At 42.1% G+C, this 22,752-nt stretch overlaps 1 protein-coding gene across 1 annotated transcript in view; it reads left to right on the top strand.

Annotated features, from left to right (window-relative positions):
- ARHGAP42 (Rho GTPase activating protein 42) overlaps window positions 1-22,752 on the top strand; it is a 117,544-nt gene that overhangs the window by 2,739 nt on the left and 92,053 nt on the right. Inside the window, exon 2 of the mRNA XM_044441823.1 lies at window positions 9,069-9,130. Coding sequence (XP_044297758.1) covers window positions 9,069-9,130 — 62 coding nt within the window. The remainder of the gene's footprint in view (window positions 1-9,068; window positions 9,131-22,752) is intronic.

Below are 22,752 nucleotides of genomic sequence, written 5' to 3'. Positions count from 1 at the left end.
TAATAAATTACCATTAAATACAAAAATACAAAAAATACATTGATTTACAAATTCCATTTATCTTCCTTCCTGGAACTCCAGAAGTCATACATATGTATTCAGACTCTGATGAGACCTGTGGCTTCAGCAGAGGTGCTGGATCATGTGCCTTTAGATCAGGGATGGATCATATGCAGCCCATGTGGCTGTTTCTACACCCCAGCCTGCACCCTTGCCAGATTCCCTGTGGATCCCCACCCCCCCACCCCAAAAAAAAAGCAATATTGTAACAAAACAAGACACACTAATAACATGTCTTTGGTTCAGAAACAGAGTTATTCATAGGGCGTGAGTTCCCCACATGCTTTGTTTTCTTGTAAGAGTGCTACTTTGGGGGCTGCTAGCACAGAAAATCCACATCATTTCCAAATAGCTTGAAGTGCTCCATCCTGCTTAATCTTGGAAGCTAAGTAGGGGCAGGTCTGGTTGGTGTTTGGGCAGGAGACTTGAGTCCTGTGCTGAGCAGTGGGTGGACCTGATGGCCTTCTAGGCCCCTTTCAGCTGTGTGCTTCTGGGAAGAACGATTGCAGTTTCAGGAACGGGGCGTGTGTGTCACTGCAGTGGGTTCCCTGACCCCTAACGTTTGCCCTTCATGCTTTAAGCCTCATTTTGCTGTGCCTGTGGAGGGATCTTCAGAGCATGCGAATGGAACCTGGACTATTCATTGCCAGTTGGGTGTGCCTGGTTGCACAAGGCAGATGGAGTGAAGTGTGATCCTTCAAGCCACTTCTGCACATCCCTAAACTGGTGCTGGCCAAACATACTGCCCTAGCTGTCTTCTCAGAACAGGGGATGCTACCATTGAGCTAAATGGATGGATGGACCCTTTCGTTACCATTTTGTATGGGCAGAACTGTAATGTGCGCACCCCTGGCCCCGCTCCTGCCTCTTTTCTAACCCTCACATTCCAAGCCCCTCACGGTATTCAAAAAGGAACTAGCAATGGTGTCTCCAAGGACAGCTGTGGATGATCCTGGCTCACAGTTCCAGCAGGGGCAGGTGCTGCAGCAACTGTAGCCTGCAAGTGCAACCGTCGCAGCAAAACTAGGGTTAAAATAAAGCCATGCGTGTAAGAGGTAATGTTGAGATTTGGAAGCTGCCCTTCTCAAACCTGACTGTTAGTTCATCTAGCTCAGCTTGGTGTACATTGACAGCAAGGTTTCCTTCCTGGACTTTTTCTGCCCTACAAAAGTTGAACTTGGAATCTTCCAAGTTCTGGCACTGAGCTAGGATCCCTCTGCAAAGAGGAAGAGCAAGTGCTTTGAGCCCATGGCTTGTTTGCTGTCTTCAGGTCTAAACAATGAACTGTACATGAAGTTCTTGTTTTTTTCTAAGCAAGACAGCCTGGATTTAAAGTAAAATAAAACTCCTCAGCAGAACACAATTGATTTTAATAAGTTCCTTTAGAAGAAAATGAGCATGGATTAAAATGAAAGCTGAATTTTGTACAAATAAACACGTCAAAGCCTATTATCGCCATCCTGAAAACATTAATTTTAAAGGCTATTTTTCTCTGTTAAGAATCGTGGGAAAAACATCTGTCAGGGAGGTCAAACGTTCTATGTACAGCACAATAGGTTGCTGTATCCTGCAATTTTCAGGTTAATCTGGCACAGTCCTACATGGGTAAGTGAAATAAGGAATGTGGTCAGATCCCTGGGGATTTTGAGGCTTTCCTCAAGGCCAAAATGGGGAGCAAAACTTTATGTGAATGTTTAAGTCGATTTACAAAATACAAGTTTTCATTTGTGTTCAAGTCTGTTGAATGCTACCGAGTCTATGGGGAAACATTACTGCCATATTTCAGTGCATGGACAGACAGATCCCATTGGAACGGGAAATCTCAAAAAGCCAATTCTGAAGAATAGGCTTACAGAATGGTGTGAATAGCAAAGACCATGTGATCTCTATCTGTGTTATGTAGCAAGATAGCATAGTATGTTGTCTTGGATTGAGAGTGATACCCTCTACTTTATTCTTATCAGCTTGATAAAATAGTAAAAGCATGGGCAAGTCATCACAGGCTTCAGCTTTCTGTCCCTATCTTCACGAGATGCCATCTTGCATCCCACTGCACTCATCTGGTGACACACAGGTTTTGGGAAATGAACCACATTATCTTTTAAACAACATTGCAACTCTTGCAGTGATTTAAAAGCACTTTTGCTGTAGTTATTTATTTCTGTGTTATGCATATCCAGGGGATTAGGCATGACCAGTGGAATTTTTGGTTCATCTCAAACTGCTTTGGAAGCCCCTGTGTTTTCTAAAGTAGTTTGAGTAATTCAAGTCCAAAGTCTCTGGGGTATGGCGTGAGATGCACAGTTCCCTGAATCCCAGCCAGTGTTTTCCATGGAACTATTTCTGTAGTACAGTCACTAATGGAGCACTTCTGGATCCTGCTATCATTACATCGTCTGTGGAGCTTATTTTGGGTGATCTCACATTCCCATCTATTTACAGAGCTAACTTGCTGATCCACTTCCTCATGTGATGAACTTTTAATACTGTCTACCAGCATCATGGACATGATAGATGGTTTGGATGAAGGAACCCATTTGGCTAAATGTCAGTGAATTGTACCCTGCACTGGTCCCACCACTCTAGCCCTTTCCTGATTTGCTGGCTTCAGGGCTTGTACTACGGTAACTATTAAGCAGAGACAGGTCACACAGTATTCCTGAAGAAGCCCAGCTCATGCACTTTTCCTGGGCAAGCTGGCCCATGGGGGAGATTACAATGGCTGAACTTCTTCTGCAGAGTCCAGCCTCACAGGTACTCATCTCTAGGGCTTGCTGTGCGACTGGGGGACTCATAACAAAGCTATAGCTGCCAGTAGAGGCAGCCTCAAGAGATGCAATAGGGAGGGTGAGGCCGCAGGAGAAGGCTTCCAGGTCCATCATTACAAAAAAGGCTCTGCTTCCTGAAAGTGGTATCGAGCAGAGCAGTGTGAATGGAGTGGGTGTCCCAGAACATGGTGCTCTGCACAAAAGTGCCCAGAGTACTTGTTTTGGTCCACCTTTCTCTTGGAAGAGATGGAGAAAAGTTGCTGGAACTGCCTTCTTAACACACAGCTTTCTCTTACATCAAGCCACAATAGAGAAAATCTACATGATTAGCCCATCTACGTGGAAGTAAGGAATTTTCCATTTATTTCATAGGGATGTCTTCATATGTGCACTGATGTCCCAGAATTAAAGTGAACAGGAATCTCTTGTGGGATCCATATGTAGTATAGCCTGAAGTGTCTGATCCTGTTAAATCTTAGAAGCTACACAGAATCAAAACTAGATAGAGTCTGGATTGGAGACTTAAGGGTATGATGCTATGATAATTGTTATAAACTGCCCAGGGAGCTTTGGCTATGGGTGCTGTAAAAATGTTAGCAATAGCAGAAAGCATTAGCATGCCTGTAAGGTTAGTTGTAAGGTCATATGTTTACTAAAATATTTTTACCCAGACCTTTCTGCCTACCAAGGTCTCCAAAGCAACTAAGAATACCAAAATAGAACTATTTAAAACAAAATAAAACTTTTATACTAGGTAATCATACATACAAAAATACAAATACAGGTAGGAATTCATGAGGAGTTTTGCTTTTTTGCATATTCTGTGAACGTAACATGAAGACTTTCACACAATCTCCTGTATTATTTTCATATATCCGTAATATTCAGAGCTGGTTCTGGAAACATTTCGAAGTAGTCAGAAGTGTATGCAGAGTCTGGATGTCCACAGTTTAACATTCATAAGGACTGACCTCCCAAGCTGGCCTTCCACAACCTGGTGCCCTCCAGATATTTTAGACTGCATCTCTTAGCATATCTGAGCATTAGCCATTCTTCCTGGGGATGATGAGAGATGAAGTCCAAAGCATCTGGGACCAGGCACCAGATTGGGGGAGCCTGTTCTAAGTTCCCCACTTTTGTTTTAATTTATATTGTTTTCCTTGATATAGAAACATAGAAACAGAGTGAGTCAGAAGGGGCCTCCCAGCTCATCTGACCCTTTGCTCCAGCCGGCTCCACTCACAACATGCCCACCATGTGCATGTCTAGCCTATCTTTGAACACCCTCACCGATGGGGCCTCAACCACCTCCCGTGGAAGCCCATTCCGTACCATATGTGGCGCTCTGGGAAGATGCAAGATGATAGGCTCCTGACAAAATAAGTTAGACCTAAAGTACAGTCCATCATTTGGGATGTTTTAAAAAAATCTGTTTAGGAAGGGCATCAGGATAGAGTTTGAAACAGAGGTAACATCTGTTTTTCTAGAAATAAAGCCTTGCATATCCTTAAAATATCTTAAAGTGCTTGGTGTCTCTGGTCACATTTTATATAGAATCCAAGTGGTGAAGTAGAGCCCCAAATCACCTATTAATAGGTAACAGAAGCCTTATTTTAGGTATAAGTTTTAAGCTTCCATTAGTATTAGCCAATTAGAGCCATATTGTGTTTCTCCTTTAGAGAAGACAAGTTAAGTTGTTCTTTGTTTTTGAAAAAAGGCAAAGATGGTAATTTTTCCCCTCAGACAATTCAAAACGTTGCAGGCTTTTCTGGATTTGGGAAAGCTCCAGAGAAAACAGCTGCAAACCTGTTTTAACTCTGATGAAACACACCAGCCAGCATGCAACAGGAAGGCTCTGTAACCACTGTTTCGTATGTTAAAGCTGGTTTCAGACACCATTCCGATTATAGCACTAAATGTGGTGTTACATTTGATTTGCAAAACAGCATTTATATAAAAAACAGACTGTAGAAGTATTCAGGATAACATAAAACATGTCATGGAATATGAAACCTGTACTTTTCATTGTTGGCCCATGGATATTCTACAATTATTTAATTTGTCCATGACCTCGATAACAAACATTGTGGAACTTGTAGATAACGGTCATGAGTTGGCTTTGCCCATGGCTTCCTATACATGAGCTACCTATGATGAGCCTGAGGTCCGTCCTTTTTCACCCTCCTCTGTGACCACAAGTAGGAGATCAGAAGGATTGCCTTTTACACAAACTACAGATACTTGTGGCATCACCTCCTGTGAAACAGGTGTGCTTAACACCTGTGTTAACATGTGCGTGTACATGTGCATTCCTAGTGGCAATGGGAGCACATGAATGCTCAAGTTAGTGGGAAGAGACCAGTTACAGAAGAAATTGAACTAAGCTAAATTTCAACATATTAAAATTTTGCAGCCCTTGGGTTACAAATGAGTTCCGTCCCTGAGAAAATTGCCTTTAAGCCAAATTTGTATGTAAGTTGGATCACATATGGTTGGCCCTCCACATGCACAGGGTTAGGGGTGTAGGACCCCCATGAAAGTGGGAAACCACAAATATCTCTACCCCCTCTCCAAACTCACCAGTGCCTCCTCTTTGCAGCAGGGAATTGGTGGAGAGGGGCAGAAAGGCATGCGTTGGAGGCCTCTCTTTCTCCCCCTTCATTTCCTCTCTATTGTGGTGCTTCAGGGGCCACCCCTCTCCCCTTTTGCTTCCTCTCTATGGTGATGCTTCAGAGGCCTCCCTCTCCCCCCTTTCATTTCCTCTCTATGATGATGATGATTTTCTGCAGTATTAAAAAAAATAGTTGGCTTTATGGCCAAGTACAGGTTCATTCATAAGTACAGGTTGTTTGTAACTTGGACATTCATAACTCGGAGACTGCCGGTATTTCTAGCAACACTTTAGAAAGAATAGTATGGACTAAGTGGAGCTAGTCTGTTGTGCATGGTGCCTGAAGCATTCACAGTGATATGTGGAGCCCTTTGTGCAGTATAGCAAAAGAAGGCTTCATTGGTGACTGACCAGGTCAGGTTAGTTTGTTGCTTTTTTAAAAATGCAGTAGTATCCTAGAGAATGTGGTAAATGCATCCTGAAAGCCATGATTCTCTAATGCTTCCAGGTGCATGCTTTGCAGGTTGTCTTACCATTCCTTTACGAATGTGTTAATGAAGCATGCTGACCTTGGAAAGTACTTTCATTCAGAGTAAATGTGCAGAAAGAGGGCATATGTAGCACAGCACACAAATACTGTGTCCTCGAAGTGATTGTAAAGCAAACACCATTGCTGAGCTCAAGAAGGGAAGGGAAGGGAAGGGAAGGGAAGGGAAAACACCCACAAGTAAAAGTGCAATTTATATGACAAAGTAGCAAATCATATTGAGGTTAAATCTGAGTAGCTTCTTCAGTGATAGAATCTGGAAGCAGTTTGTCTTGCTGACTTTACAAGAAACACAACTGTTTTACAAAGTACTTTCCCAAATACAAACGAAAATTCAAACAATATGTTTTTTTACCATCTTTACCACAAATGAATATTATGTATGTGTCTGTTGAAACAGAAAAGGCTGGTCCTGCATGAATTGCATATTCAAGAGAATTGCATAGCCATGAAAACCAAATAGCCACTTGTGCTGAACATAAAAATAAGCATGCTGAAGATGTATTTATTTTATGTCTATACTGCCCAGCAGCTGGACCTCTCTGGTGTAGCTTGGTGATGCCTGCCTGTAGTTTGTCTGCAGTGGAATATTTTAATAAAACATACTTATTTTAGGTTTACAGTGTGTGCATTGCTTAATAAGTTGCAACTTAAAGGCACAAGTGGTATAAAGTGTAATTTGCATGATGAGCGATAATATGAAAATTAGGGGTTTATTTAAAAGTGTGCCCTATTACAGCAGGCTGGGTGGAGGTTTGCATGGAAGTCGGAGTTTTCTGTTGACCCCGAAGCCATACCCAGTCCCAACTGGAACACAGTGTGTGCCAGATTCAGGTTGCCAGGACCAGCTTATTTCCTGAGGCTATCATGCAGTCCTCCCCCGCCCCCCAAGAATGTATGCATAGCATCAGGGGTGGGCATCAGCTGGCCACTTGCCTGTCTGTCTGTAAAGGCACTTGTTCCAAAACAGCTGTAAAGCAGAGCTGGGGAGTGGAAACAGATGGGGATAGACCAGAGGTGGAGGATGTGTTTCAGCCGAAAGGCTGAATTCAGCTCAGAGAAGCTCTCATGGGAGGCATTCCAGCAGTGGGTGAGGCAAAGAGCCAGGCAATGGCAAAGAAGAGGTAGAGGCAGGCAAGCAAACACCCAAAATAACAGCATGTTTTAGCTTTAAACTTTTACTTTTCTTTACTTTGAGAGGCATTTGAACCAAGTAGAATGGGGAAATAACTGGACGAGAAACAGGAAAGACTTGGTAGATGATCTTGGACAAGGCAAGGCTAGGGCAAGAGGAAGTGGAGCAGAGGAGGAGTAGATCTAGCTTCCAGGTTTGACATTCCTGCTTCTGATATAGACTCTGGTCGGACAAGAGAAGTGGGAGGGGAGAGAGAACAGGCTTGTCTTGAAATTGCTTGCCTCCTTTTGTTTTTTATATGTGAGCTTGGATGTTAGAATGGATTAAAAAATGCCTATAAAAATTGCCTTTAAAGTTAATGCTTAAAATATTTTAAAGTTATAATGCATCATTGTTGGCATGTTGCTATGTTCAGATGACAGAATTTCATGGACAGTGCTGGGTCTTCCTGGAAGAAGTTCTTTGAGGACTTGAGTTTGCAAAAGATATAATGGACCATTTTCCAAACTGTTTTGCTTCCTGTATATGGCAAAAAGCCAGTGTGTCTAAATATTTATAGGATATTTTGAACATTTCCCCCAAGTCTCTGTTTTCTGACTTAGTGCTTTTACATGATTTTCATTTCCCTGATTTTTTTCTTGTTTTGATAGTCATGGTCAGACTCTCTAATGATTTTAACACCAATAGCAGTTCTATATCCAATTCAAAAACGTTTATTCTCAAAGAGAATTCCCAAAATTGAGTTTGTGTATTAGTTTCCAGTTCCTGATAAAGCTTACAACTTTGTTAACTTGTTCCTTTGTTTACTAGGATAGATTGATTTAAAGGAGGATTTAAATCATAGGTCTTCTAGTGAGTCAAGCCCCACAAATAAGATGCACCCCAACCAAAGACAAGCACATCTGTGGCACCATAAACCAACAATATGAGTAGGCAGCTAACTAGTTTACTAGCCAAGATTAATAAACCAGTTAGAGGTCCTGGTGTATGAGCCTGGCTTGTAAAGAGGGAAACAAATTAAGAACCCTGGTTTATCTGGCATGCAAATCTTCAAATTTCTGGAAAATTTACCTACTCCCTCTGATGGGAAGAGTCAGATAGGAGCAAATGCACGCACTTATTCATGGCAAGTCATGATTCTTTGGAATTCTGGCTTATCATTGTGTGCTGCCACTGAGTGGAATGTAATCTTATTCTTTACTGTGCAAAATTTGATTAGAATAGCAGATGATTCTGCATTTCAGAGAACTAATATAAATTATATCTTTCTGGCTAAAATACAACCTATGCAGCTGTGTCTTGTCAGTATTTTAATAAATACAGACAGGGGAATTTTAAGGGGAGTCTTCACTCTTTTCTACCATTTTGTTCATGATCCAGAAAGACAAATTGATGTGGTATTGCTAACAAGTTCTCCACCTCTCAGCCATAAAATGCACAAGTGCTTCTGGCATGGAGGGCAAGCCTCCGTTATCAAGTCTCTTGCCCCATGTTATCTCTGCAGACAAGGAGTAGCAGTACGACTGTACAAGGTGGCTGCCATATGCAGGCAGAGGAGTCAAGACTAAAGGGTGGCATTTCCTAGGAAGCTGCTGGGTTTTTCGGTGGCATTCTCAGGGCAGTGTGCCATTTCCAAACGACTTCCATGGCACTGAACCGAGGAGAAGCATATCCTCAGAAAAAAAAAGGTTTACAGCATTACACCTTTGTCCTACATAATGGAAACTCTTCCTGAATCTATTGTGATAGATTCTCCCCTGTTTGACCTGGATTGTAGAGAAGAAACTCTTGTAGAAAAGAAATGCTAAGATCGAAGTAATTTTACTGTTGCGCTTTTTCTACTTCAAGGGAACTTGAAGAATACATCAAGCCTTCTTACTTCAGGTGAAGAACAATAATACTTTGTTATATAAAAATAATGCATCTCTCCTTTGCTTTCTTTTGTAGCCCAGTCACTGAAGGAATTTGCCCGGTTATTGATTGCGGTAGAAGAGGAGAGGCGGCGGCTGGTAAGTCTGACCTAGAATGCGTTTGGAAAGTTCAGCTTTTCACTAAGTTTGGTTTTGTCTGGAAAACTCCTGGATCCAGTTTATAAAAATTCTAGCACAAGAAACTGTGGCTTGCATCCATCCTTAATCTAACTTAAGTCCCATTCATTTCAGTGAATTTACTAAGTAAATTACCTTTGGAAGCACCCTGAATTTGTGAGTGTTTTCTGACAAATGTCAAAGAGGTACATTATTTAGCAGTTTGAGTTATGCATATTTTCTAATGTTGACTTTGAGGCCTCTCAGATTCAAGAAATTTATCACAGTTTTGAATTGTATTTGGATTCCTTTTGTGGTAGAATTGAAAAAGAAATCGCAAATAAAATCCAGAAAATTGTTAGCAGTCTCTAGGCTGCTAATGTCTGGCAGGGAAAGAAGAGAAATCTCTCCTGCAGCAGCTCACTATATTTTTATGTACACAGGAGGAAGTACAAAGGAGAGGGCTTTTCTTTTCTGGCAGCTGCTTTGTGGAAAGGAGAGATCAAATGTACCCTGTAAATAGTTCCAGGCCTTTACCTTCAATCACCCAATGAATAGCGTTCTCCCAGTGCTATTGGACAAAAGTAGGAGGGGCCTCCTGGACCACACAGAGCAAGGGCCAATGACTTCATAGGGCCCGCGAGTTACAGGTTGTCCTCTTGTGGTTTTAACCAGCTTTGATGTAACCAGAGTTGCAAAGGGAGTTCAGATACCTCTACAGAAGATCAGCACTGGAGCAATGAGGAATGCAGGAGCAATCTTTACAATGTCTGTTGAAAGAAACAGAAGCTGACAGTGAGGTTAGGGTGCATCCTCTAAACTAGCTGACAAACTAATCTTCCCAGGTGTCCCACTGGCTAGTCTTGCCATCCCAGATGTTGCTGCATCCACATGACAGCTGTGGGCACCTTGCACAGTTCTTTCCCTGCTTCTGTTCTGTTCTCACAAGAACCCAGGGTCACCTAGTGTGTTTCATGGCTGAGCAGGAATTTGAATCTAGCTCTCCCAAGTTTGCTGAACATGCAAACTGCTGCTCCATATGACCAGCCATCTTTCAGTGGACCAGGCTTGGCTCAGGGCCTTCAGCTGCCTTGCATGGTGAACTTCTCTTCTATGACTTTATAGTTCCAGATCTTGGCCGAAATCAGACATAGCTCTTGATTTCATTATTCTCATTGAAGATGATCACAAGCTACACATTAACAGGAAAACTGTTAACAAAGGGACAATGATTTTTAAAGTCCTGGAAGAATGTTGAAGCCAGTAAAATATCTATATAGTTAAAGATCAAACTCTAAATACACAGCGTTTCTGTATTTAATGGTTCTCCAAGGGTAAAGGCACTGAAATTTTAAATTTTACCAAACCCTATTAATCCATAGTCATGCTTACATTGCCTTTAAATGGGATCATATTTCAACTTTGACTTGCTTTCTTTAAACAAAGCTTAGTTTTACCTCCTATGCAAAGATAAGATGCTAAGACATAAATTCAAATGGTTCTTTCTTTCCCTGCCCTCCGCCTTGTCAAAGAGGCTTTGTTCATTGATTGTTTCTTGATGCTTATTTTCCAGTGAAGAAACTTGCAAACTGGGTCAAAGTATAAATTCAGGATGCTGCACTTGGCTCTCCTTTTATATCCACCATAAATTTGTTGGTTAGACTGAAAGATGGTAGGGGAACCAGTTAACTTACAGTAACATAACAATATACAATAAAACAGTAACATTACAATATGCAGTGGTGTCTCATACTTTGAACTTAATTTGTTTTGGGAGGCTGTTTGAATTCTGAATTATTCAAAGTCCAGATCAAGTTTCCCCATTAGAAACAGTGGAAATTGAATTAATTTGTCCCTAGACCCTAAACAATACCCCTTCAATAAAGTTCAGAATAGTCCCCCTTGCTTCAAACACACTTATCCCATCGTTCTTGCCACTTTCTGAAGCAGTTCTGGAAGTCCTCTTTTGTAAATGTCTTTATTGCACTGTCGTGACTACCTCAATGTCCTGAATCAATCCAGACTTTTACCGTTCATGGCCATTTTGACTTTGGAATGAGCTGAAAGTTTCACTCTGCCAGATCCAGTGAATAAGGTGGATGAGGACAGACTGTAATGTTTTTATTTGACAGAAACTGTCGTACCAGAAGCAATGTGCATTTTGATCAGGATAGGTTAGTGGACCTTCCTTCTGTGAGCAGTGCAACTTGCCCAGTTCCAGAAATGAATGTTTGCCATTGCATCTCAAAGTCCTAAATTCAGTTGCGCAAGTGGTGAATCTTTGCTGAGAATGAAATTTGTGGGGACACAACAAAATCTGCAGGAAAGCCAGGCTGCTTGTCTATTGTTCGTGCACTTGATTTTTCAAATTTAACTCCTCTTGTATTCAAGTGGCCTTCCATTTGTTCTGCTAAATTCTTTAGTTAGTAAAATTGTCCTTTCTTTAGAAAACCATTTTTTTCTCTGCCCGATAACCAGAAACCTTCATGGGTAGAGCTTTCTTCTCTGTTTTTATCAAGAATTCAGATATATTATTTTTGTTTTGTTAATAAGTTCATTACATGATGATTCTAACTGATTTAACCTTATGATGGGAATGTTGCTTAGATGCAATTTTTTGTATTTGATATTCGTAAGAATCAGTGTTTAGCACATGCAAGATCCAGTTAACACTGCTTCTCGAAATGCCAATTCTCAAGTCCCCTGGCTAGTTGTCTTCACCAAGAGAAAGCCATCCCAGCTAAATTCTTTCCTGCACAAAGCCCTGAATCCTGTGCCAAATAAGATCATGCACTTGGACTGGCTGTGTGAACTTATTCAAAAATGTCCAAAAAAAGAGCATGGTATGGTTTTTCCAGATGCTGTAGTTTATTTTGTTTACAATCTTTATATCTCACTTTTCCACTTAACAATAGGCCTCCAAGGCAGTATATTGTAAAAGAAAATTAGCACATGCCAAGCATAATTCTTCTTTTCTTTTAATGTCAATGGTGACTATAAATGTAATGTGCTCCAACCATTTCTCCTTAAATATTTTGCAAGAGATATGGAGCTGTTGTCTTTGAGGCTGCAGCACATCCTTTGGGGCAGCTGGATAATCTGCTGCACCTCATGGTCTGTGGCGACAATGTTGAACAAAGCAGTGAGAAGCATTCACACATAAAGTTTGCTTCCTACTGTAACTCCTAAATGGAGGAATCCTACGAGGACAATACCATGTGGTTTTGCACACATTTAAATAGCTCTTGGGATAAATTCATGCCACAGCCCTCACAATACATGGTACCTTGGCTCATGAACTCAATCCGTTCCATGACTCTGATCGCAACCCAAATTGGTCATGAGCCAAGTCAAATTTCCCCATAAGGTTAAATATAAATAAGGTTAATCCGTTCTGTAAATATTTTTTTAATCACAGGGAAGATGGGCACGATTGCGGGTGCACTGAGGGGGGAGACGGGTGCGGTCGCAGGAGCACTCGAGGGAGATGGGGGCAGTCGTGGATGCACTCATGCAGGAAAGACAGGTGTGATCTTGGCCATCTCCCCCCTCCCCCCAGCACGATCACAGCCAACTCCCCCACCCCCCGAGCACAACCATGATTGCACCTGTTTACCCTGCGCGATTGCAGTCGCCATCCAATGCGGAGTTCACGACCTGAGACAAAATGTTTATGAAATTTTTGTTCGTAACCTGATTTGGTTGTGAACTGCGGCGTTCATGAGCCGAGGTACCACTGTATTGGACAATGTGTTTGGTGTTAGTTCATATGATCACTTTCCTCTAAGCTTTCATATATTCATATAAGCAACGTGCTCAACTCCATCCATTCGTTTCTTGCATGCAGTTTTGCGAAGAGCACCTTCTTTGAGAGGAAGAATGAGTGTTCTTTCAAGAACAGTGGATTGCTCTTGTAATTCGAGATTTAGATGGAACAACTTTTTGTGTGTGTACAAGAAGACTCTGATACGCAGAGATACCTAAGTAATGTTCCACCTTAGTCATTTACTGTCAGAAATAAGAAACACTGTGGATGAAAAATGGTTTCAAGCACAAGCTTGCTAGTTTTTTCATCTAGAACATTGCCATGTGGGATAAGGGGAAACCATGTATCTTTTTGTATAAGAAAGACTGAGTGCCTAGTGAAACCCTGTTTTTCTTATTTACAAAAGATTAATAGAGCTGTAACAGCCGTACTTCGCTTGTTTCATCCGTAGTCACTTTTTGCTTTTTTAAGGGAAACTAATAGCAAGGCATCTTTGGACAGTAATTCATTATTTTTTCTTATGCTGCTGTGTTGCTTGTCCTGTTTGATATCCTGTTCCCTCTCGTTGTTTTAATAGTCTGATTTTCTGTAATGATTTTGATACTTTTCTTCCAGATGCATAAAGTCATTTTTCACAGAGCAATGTAAAAATAGCTTTTCTTATCCCCCATCACCTTCCATTTTATTTGATGTTAAAGAAAGAGGAGAAACACCTGGATAGGAGCAGAGGAGAGGAAATAATTTCCTAAGGCAGGAGTGGGGAATCCAGATGCTGTTAGATAACAGCTCCTACTCATCCCTGACCATTTGCCATGCTGTCTGGGACTGATGGGAACTGGAGTTCCAATAGCATTGGAGTTCTTCATATTTCTCAGGCATGTATGAACTATAGTTTTCAACTGTTTAATGGTCATGTTATTTCTTTCTCTACAGAACTCTGAAATGTGGTACTGTGGGTGGGTGAGGGACTGGAAAGGGACCTCTTTACTTCCTTTAAAACTTCTGGTGGTATGTGATATCAAGTTGTCTCTGACTTCTTCTGGCCCTTTGAATGAAAGTCCTCCAAAATATCCACTCCATGACATCCCTGCATAGCTAAACTGTTCTAAACTGAAGGTTGTAGCTTTCTTTATGGAGTCAGTCCATCTCAGATTTGGTCTTCCTTTTCTTCTTCTGCCTTTGACTTTCCCCAGTATGATTGCCTTCTCCAGGGAGTTTGCCTTCTTGTTATGTACCCGAAGTATGACAGCCTCAGATCTGTCCTGTTTCTTTCTAGGGAAAGCTCCGGTTTGATGTGATCTAGGGCCCATTTGTTTGCCTTTGTGTCAATCCAGGGTACTTGCAAAGCTCTCCTCCACACCATGTTTCAAATGCATCCGCTTCCTTCACTGTCCAGGTTTATCACCCATATATAGTGATTGGGAATACAGTAGTGTGGATGATCTTGACTTTCGCCTCCAGTGAAATGTCCTTACAGTAGATGATCTTTTCTAGTTTCTTCACTGCTGCCCTTCCAAGTCTCAGTCTTTGAATTTCTTGACTACCGTCTCCATTTGAATTGATAATTAAGCCTAGATATGTAAAATCTTCTACAACTTTTTTCACAGTTAACGGCAAAGTTGTGCAATTCTTCTATGGTCATGATTATTATTTTCTTAATATTCCACTGCCGTCCTTTGATTTTGCACTTTTTTCTTTCATTGTAATCAGGAATCATTTCAAGTCATTGCTGCCAGTAGTAAGGCATCATCTGCATATTTTAAGTTATTAATATGTCTTCCACCAATTATCACTCATTCCTCTGTTTCTTATCTGGCTTTCCTTATGATATGACCTGCATACAGATCGAACAGATAGAGAGATAAAATACACCCTTGTCTGACACCTTTGCCTCTTTTTGGACAGGTGCAGAGAGAAACAGATACCATATTTTTCCATCTATAAGACACCCTCATGTGTAGGATGCCCCCCACTTTTCTTACCCATCTCCGAACGAGCAAGCTGCTGCCACGCTTGCTGCCCTCCCCCATGCTCATGCACCACCTCACTGCCCCCCCAGTGCGCCCACAATCCCACCAATCTCTCCCCCGCCCCCAAGCATGGCCACAGTTCTTCTCTCTGCCCTCTGTGTATAAGATGTCCCTCCATTTTGAAGTAATTTTTTTAAAGAAAAAGTATCATCTTATACACGGAAAAATACGGTAGTTAAATAACAAGAAAAACGACTGTGTGGTGTGTGCTTAGCTATTGTAGCCCTTCCTTGACGGGGGAGGGACCATCCCTGGCAGCCCACAATGGTGGGAGTGGATGTGGCCATTCACAGCCTGGGTCAACAGAAGCGGCAGCGAGGCTTCTTTGCTGGGATGAGCCTCGTCTTGCTTGGCCTCATCTAGAGGAGCCTGATGGGTGTACAGGCCCACCCCACAGTTGCCATCCCTTTTGGCAGCCCCAAACCGTTTTGCCTCCTCTGGAGTAGGAAGCAGCTCACCCACTCAGCGGCCATGGAGCCCTCCAATGACAAACAACCTCTATGACCCCTTGCCTTCGACTGTGCTGGCTCAGCTGTTGGGAGCTGTAGGCCAAAACATCTGGCTGAGTTGCCAACCCCTGTTCTGAAGGAATCTTGTGCATTGTTACATGTTGACAATCATTTATTGTTGGACAGTTTGAGGTGCCACAGTCAGGTGGCAGAGGGATAGAAGTATATTAAATAAATAGTGAGTTGGGAAGCAGCTAGCAGGGAAGAGTTTGCCAGAAACAAGTTTCTATTTCTGTTTTGCCCCCATTACTCATCCTAATGAGACTATGTGCAACCAGTGAATTTCATTCGGTCATTTACTTGCGTTGCTTTTCTAAACACACTTTAAGGGGGCAGACAAAGGATGAAAAAGAGATAAATAGCATTTAAATACACAAAGCTACAAGTATCAATAAATAATACTGTAATTGTAGTTGTGATTTTGGCTTGTACCTTGATATTGTTAGCCACTTAGAAAGGTCCGTCAGGCTATTGAGCAGCATATAAATTGGAAAATAAATAAATAAATAAATAAATAAATAAACACCATTGTCAACACCATCTTAATGTGCCTGTCAAAGAAACTAGAGACAGGACAAAATAAAGTTCTGTAGGAAGTGGATTCCATTATGCCGTCGTCCTGATTGGGAGAAGCCCTACTTCAAATATGCATGTCTAATAGCCTGCTATTAAAGAGGCTGCCAACCCTACACACTTGTCCCAGTGCAACAAAGAAGTACAGTGACTCTGAAGATGTGTAGAATGCATTTGGTCACCCCTGAAGCATTCAGGCTAGGAGACTGTAGTGCAATAACAGAGCATGTGCTTTGAATGCCAAAGGCTGGAGTTTCAGTCCTTAGCATCTCCAGCCAGCTGAAAAAAAATGATCTGGTGGTAGATGATGGCCAATACCCGTTCTTGGAGCTCTGGGGCCAAAGTGGCTAGCTGCTTTTGGAAACATGGGGCTCGATAAGACCAGCCTTTGGCCATAGCAAGAGGTCCTACAGTCTCATCCTCTGTCTCTAATTGCAAGATTACTGGCATTGTTGGGAAAGTTTGGTGGAGGAAGAGGCAGGTTTGCTCTACTGGGCTACTTTTTCTCTCACCCCATGATGAACAGAAACTTGGCAGTGGGTACGTGGTGCAAGACCAAAATGCAGCTTAGCTTGAACTCTTAAGAGGTTTTGTATGTGTATAATGCCTTTATATGCGTATAACTTGCATCTATTTCCTACTTGCAGTGGGATGCAAGAGGGCAGCAGTTACAAACCTTTTTGCACAAATTTATGTGGGTACGATGCAGGCACCACAGGAAATGGTAGATGTCTTTGTAGAATTTGAATAACTAGATGGGTAGGGGGAAAGTGTGAACCACAGACCTCCCTTAAATCAAAAGCTTTCCTTCATAATTAGCCTGGCCTGGATAGTTGTGTAAATATTGCGTGCTTTCTCACATCCACCGTGATTGGAGAGAGGGGGGCTTATTTTGTCAGAACGCAGCCTGATCTGCACTCGCTCTCTATTAGAAGCAGATGCTGTACAGCATCACAATTTGTGATCAACACAAAGCGTACCACAATCAATCATATGTGCATTGCCAGTTCCAATCCTCATCATCCTGAAACGGAACTCACCCTTCAGTTTGGAATGGGATGTTTTATGTCCCCGTTAAAAACTGGTTAAAAATAAAAACTTCTCAGACAGGAACTGTTTTTAGTAATTTATTCTGGGAGAAAGAACAGTCAAACATTTCAGTGTATCATATGACACTTGCATACCTGGCTGACTCTCTGGCACAACTGCAGGATAAATGAGTCAATTCCCACGCAAGGACATGGAGAGGAGAGGGAAGAAACCCACCAATTCCCAGCTGGGACTTGAAACAAAGCACATGCTTGTTCCCCTCTGAGTCAACAGCACCTCTGTTATGGATTTCAGACTCTTGGATTAAGTCAATGTGTAACTTGCATCGATTGCTACATGTTTTTGTCTGCTGCTAAACCATGAAATATGTTCAATGCAACACCAATGGCAGTTTGAAAGTTTTTAGAACCAGCAATGCAGATCATTTTCAGGTGCCATCTCCATCCCACTTCACCCAGGGAGGAGCCACTGGGCAATTAACTGTCCATTATGTGGCCAAGCTCAAATATTGCAGATGTTCCAGGTTCTGTCTAAGTAGCAGTCTGTTTTCCCCTTGTTTCATGTAGTCGTTGTGAAAATGCAGGAAGGCCATCACTTGATTATTGCTCCTGCAGAACTCCAGGCACAGTCACTGTTGCTCTAGAAATCTTTCTGGTTAATTACTGCCCTTTCCCATCCCATTGAAGGCCTCATTCCTGGGTTTTCCTAATGGTTACCTGTTACGAATTGCAAACCTCTCAGGATAAGTACACAGGGTACAAAAGGGAGCATGATGCAAACACAGGCAGGCAACCATCACAGCAGCACAGCATTCATCTGCTCAAGAGTAAAGACTAAAGCACCTTGACCATTGCACTTACTATGGGGACAACTACCTTCCATAGAACCTGGCATACAACTAATAGTACCCGGAGTCTTCTAGGAAACTGTTGTTTTTTCAATTAGTTGTCATCTTGTCTGCAATTACCCTAGATTAGTAAGAATTTAAATATGGCTGTTTTTTGACTGTATGGGCCATTTTTTAGGACAAAGTAAATCATTTTTAAAAAATCAAATACTTAGATTTGTGAGATGGCAAGGATTAGCAACTGGAGTTATACCTTCTCCCCTCCTTCCAATAGAAAGCTACCTTCATAGAATCATAAATTAGTAGAGTTGGAATGGGCCATGAAGGCCATCAAGTCCAATCCTCTGCTGTTGCAGGACACCAATTTACAACATCCCACTCAGATGGCTGGCCAGTTTAGCCTTGAATAAGTCTTGTGTGGGAGAGCCCACCACCTCTCTGGGCAGCTGGTTCCACTGTTGTATTGCTCTGACAGTGAGGAAGCTTTTCCTGATGTCCAGCCTGAATTTGGGTTGTCACAACTTGAATTGATTTTTCCATTTCCTGCACTCTGGCATCAGCAAGAAGAGATCTTGACCTTCCCTTTTGTGACAGCCTTTGAGGCACTTCTAGAGGGAGATCATGTCCCCCTTCAGTCTTCTCTTCTCAAGGGTGAACATGCCCAGTTCCCTCAGTCTCTCCTCATAGAGCAGCGTTTCCAAACCCTGCATCATTTTTGTTGCCCACCATTACAGATGGTTTCTCAATTGAACCTAGTATTGCCTGCTCTAATTTGGTTGTCCACAAACAGATTCTGAAGGCAGTACTTCCTACTTATCTGCATTTAGTATTCAAGGACACTTAGTAATCATAACCATAACAAGACCATTCAGCATCACTGTAGTGAGTGATCTGGACTGCCACTCTTGGCAGACATCCCAGAGTTACCAAGAGCTACATGCTGAAGAAGAAGACCTTGAAGGTTTAGCAGTAGGAATTGTGGAACCTCAGGGAAAGGAAGAGGCCCTCAAAGTCACTGCCTGCAGGTTCCCAGGCTGACCATGAGAGCAGAGGTGTTTTGGAAGAGATGGAAGGGACCCAAGAAGGGCCTTGCCTTAACTTGACCCTATGACTGGTCAAGCTGCTTGGTTAGAGGGCTTGCTGGCTGGCCTTTCACCAGCAGGACACATCCTCAGTAGGAAGCCCACAGAGTTACTTAAATGGAAGGATTTGAGGAAAATTTCCCAGTTTGGCTTCAATACTCTTCACATGAGAAGAGGCTTATCATCCAGCTTAGTAGATGGAGAGTCAGTTTGTCTTGTAATTATGAAGTGACAATAAAGATCACTATTGCAAAAAGACTGATTGGTGCTTTAGAGCCTAAAGGCAAGAAAGGAAGGGCTAAGCTCGGGAAAATCAATTTCAAACCTACCGTTTCTCATGTTTGGGGTCATTTTGTCACCCCAAACAAAACTTCCCCAGGAAAGACAAATGCAGCACTTTTTTGATGGAATGTTTTTCCCAGGAGTTAGGGTTCAGCATAGGAAAGAGTTTCAGGTTTCAGCTAGTGCAGATAAGTTAAGACTTAATCTCTCCTGCAGCAGTGCATAACAAAGCTGCACAAGAATGCTTGAGCTTCATGGGCAGACTAGACAAAACACTGCTCACCAAATGCCTCAACACTGTGCTGCTAATCGAACACTTGCCCTTCTTTTCCACACATGGAGAGCTTGGGATGCATAAAGGCCTTGGCAATTATAGGCAGCCTATAAATACATGTAAGTAAGTAAGTAAATCTGAAAAGGGTTTGAACGCTCCCAAAAGTTTTGCAGGTGTTCCAACTATATACAGCTACCATTGCTGTTATTATCCCCTTTAACTCCTGTAAGACAACCAACATACTTAAGGGCAAAGAACAAGATTTAAAAGTATATATTTCATTTGCAAGGATAGCAGAACAGCAGCAGCAGTATTAGGAATGTGCAAGGAATTTATTTGAAACAGATGAAAATCCAACACATTTTCATTGCAGCCCTCCAGATTCTGTTCCATTTCCCCCATATTGGTGCTGACTGAATTTGACATTAATTGAACTATGTGCAAATTTCCAATTTTAAAATGGTCCATGACTTGTGTGAGTATGTTTTTTTTAAGCTACAAATTGCAAAGCCTGCTGTTGAGCCAGTTTTATGCAGAAATTGTACAGATTGCAAGCATGCACAGATTTGAGCCTGTCAAGGGGCTGAAGTGACTTAGCTGGCTGCCCTAGTACTTGGGCCTCCTTTACTGCAAAAACAGAACACCGACCAGCAGTATTATCAAATGCAATAAACAGTATTTGTTGAACAAATACAAAAGAAATCTGATAATATGCACGTAATATTGGTAGGAAGAGATGAAAAAACCACTTCGCACAAATCATAAGAACTGAAAAATGATGACTTAAATAATGAATAAAACTTGTACTTTGATGTGCGCAAATCCTAACAGAATAGCCTAACAGAATACTGTAGTGCTAATGTAAAACTGGACAAAATTGACAGTGACAAGTTCTTTATGAAGTAGGGACTGTGGTCACTGAAGTAGAGAAAGGATGAAACTGACAAGATTATTTACCAAGAGAATGTGTGGTGTCTGCAGTTCTGTAATGGACTTGACAATGCAGTAGAATATTAAAAGCACTGCTGGCCATTTATTTATCGTGCTTATATTTACACAAATTTAAAGCTTCAGGCCCCATTTGTGCAAAGGACTCAATTTGTGCAACTGTTGCACACAGATTACCTGAAAAACCTGGGAAAAAAATTCAGCATCATCTGTTTCCGACCAGTGGATCAGAAACTTTGCAGAACTCTGTCAGGTACAAAATGAAATGAATATCCTAGAGTCTCACATCCCTGAACAGTATAAGGAAATGCTTATTCATTCATAGAAACTATTCACAACACCATTAATTTTAAGGAAAGGAGGGAGAGATTCCGTGCTTCTTTTGCAAGTGGTTATAACCAGTCCATGTAACTAAATAAACCAGATAAAATAATCCAGCAAACACAAACGTTTTCCTACCAAGCAAACTTGCCTTGGCGACAAAGGGCAGTGCAACCAACAGCAGAGTGGCTGGCAGGTACTTTGGGGATCTGGGCAGAGTGGTGTCCCCTATTGGGAGCAAGAAGGATGGTGGACTGGGGCAAGTGTTCCCATGGGATACTGGTCACATCCCAGGTGCTGATCCAGATTCGAGTGATGAAGAATGTCTCAGTGAGATTGGGGAGCATGATTTGGCTCAAGTTCCTGTGATGCAGCAGGGGGAGGAACAGGAAGTAGTTACTTCTAGGACAGGCATTTTGCTTCACTGGAGCATTTTGGGGGATGGCCTGGGTGTATAGCCAGTGGGAGGGGCCACTTTGGATGAGGAACTCTCAGGCAGGACCAGCGCACCCTCAGAGCTGGACACTCTGGCAAGGTAGTAACAGGCAAGAGGCCCAGTTAGATGAGCACTGTGTGCTTGCAATCAGAGAGCCCCTCCTGGACGGTTGGGGTTTCGGTGGGTTCATAAGGACATTCTCTAGACCAGACCTGGGCATTGTACGGCCCGCGGGCCACATCCGGCCTGATGGCTGACCCTGACTGGCCTGCATGAGGTCACTGGCAAATTAAAAGTCAGTGCAAATATATATCATCGTAATATAGATGCAAGCAATACAACTGCACTGCTTTTATTTTGAAGGATCTAAATTGAATTGAATTTATTGCTTTTCATGTAATGTTAATGTTAATGTTTTTGTGAATATTCATTAAATAGTGTTGTTCTGTGCTCCACATTTTCATTGCATCATTGTAATGTTTCATTTACTGTTTTTATAGAGATATATATTGAGCAGAGCTGTAAGTGTATTGGTCCGGCCCTTAACAACTGTCAAAGTTTCTCATGTGGCCCCATAGGAAAATTAATTGGCCACCCCTGCTCTAGAGGTAATAACAAACTGCTCTATGCATGCTCAGAGAACCACTCTGGGTGATTTGTTCGGGAAGCAATAAAGAGTGTTTGGCACTTTCCTTTCCTAGATCCCCATTCCTTTCTTATTGTAACATCTGAAAATAATTTTTAAAAGATTTGGGAGGAAAAAGAGAATGTTTGCAAGGAAAACAGACTGTGGCTGGTGTTTGTTTGATGAAGGAAGTTTGGCTCACCGCATTCCCTTCCAGGGATGGATCTGGGTGTGGCAGTTCTATCATTTCTAGGGAGAGAATGACACTCTTTGTATCACTTCCCCTGGGGGACTGAATCTTCATCCAATGGAGAAATGGTAGAATTGCTGTCCATGCAGTGTTCAGACCGGGCCTCCATACTGCATTCCACCTACCTGTGTGAAGGTAGGTGACGGGGCCTTGGAACGAAGGGAATGGAAGGCAGACATGGCCAGGTGTACTTCAAGGATTGCAACATGGAGGGCCTGAGAGTGGTGCTCCCAGCATGTTGCAAACAAGGCCCTGTTGACCTTGATCCTTGTTTTCCTAGATTTGAACAGGAGCACTCATTTCTGAATGCTCACAGCATCTCAGGTGAGATCTAGGTTTTAAATTAACAAGGGTTATGTTGTTAACAAAGGTCTTGAAGTATCCTGAATTCACTGTTCTTTCTTTTTTCCTTAAGTCATGTTGGCAACACTTTGGTTTTCAGCCGTTATTCAATAAAATTTTGATTTGTACCTTTGCTATCTCTGCAAACACCTGTGTAGGATAAATGCTTACCTCTTCTTTGTTTCTGACCAGTGGGGTGCTATGATTAATCCTTCCCATTACAGAGAAAACACAACAGAGAGCACCAGCTAGAAAGCTTTGATCTTCCG

Source organism: Varanus komodoensis, unplaced genomic scaffold (genome assembly GCF_004798865.1).
Source record: "Varanus komodoensis strain SLA01 unplaced genomic scaffold, ASM479886v1 scaffold4, whole genome shotgun sequence".
NCBI classification, from domain to species: domain Eukaryota; kingdom Metazoa; phylum Chordata; class Lepidosauria; order Squamata; family Varanidae; genus Varanus; species Varanus komodoensis.
The sequence above is the reverse complement of the archived record's forward strand: the minus strand, read 5'-3'. Positions and strand labels throughout refer to the sequence as shown.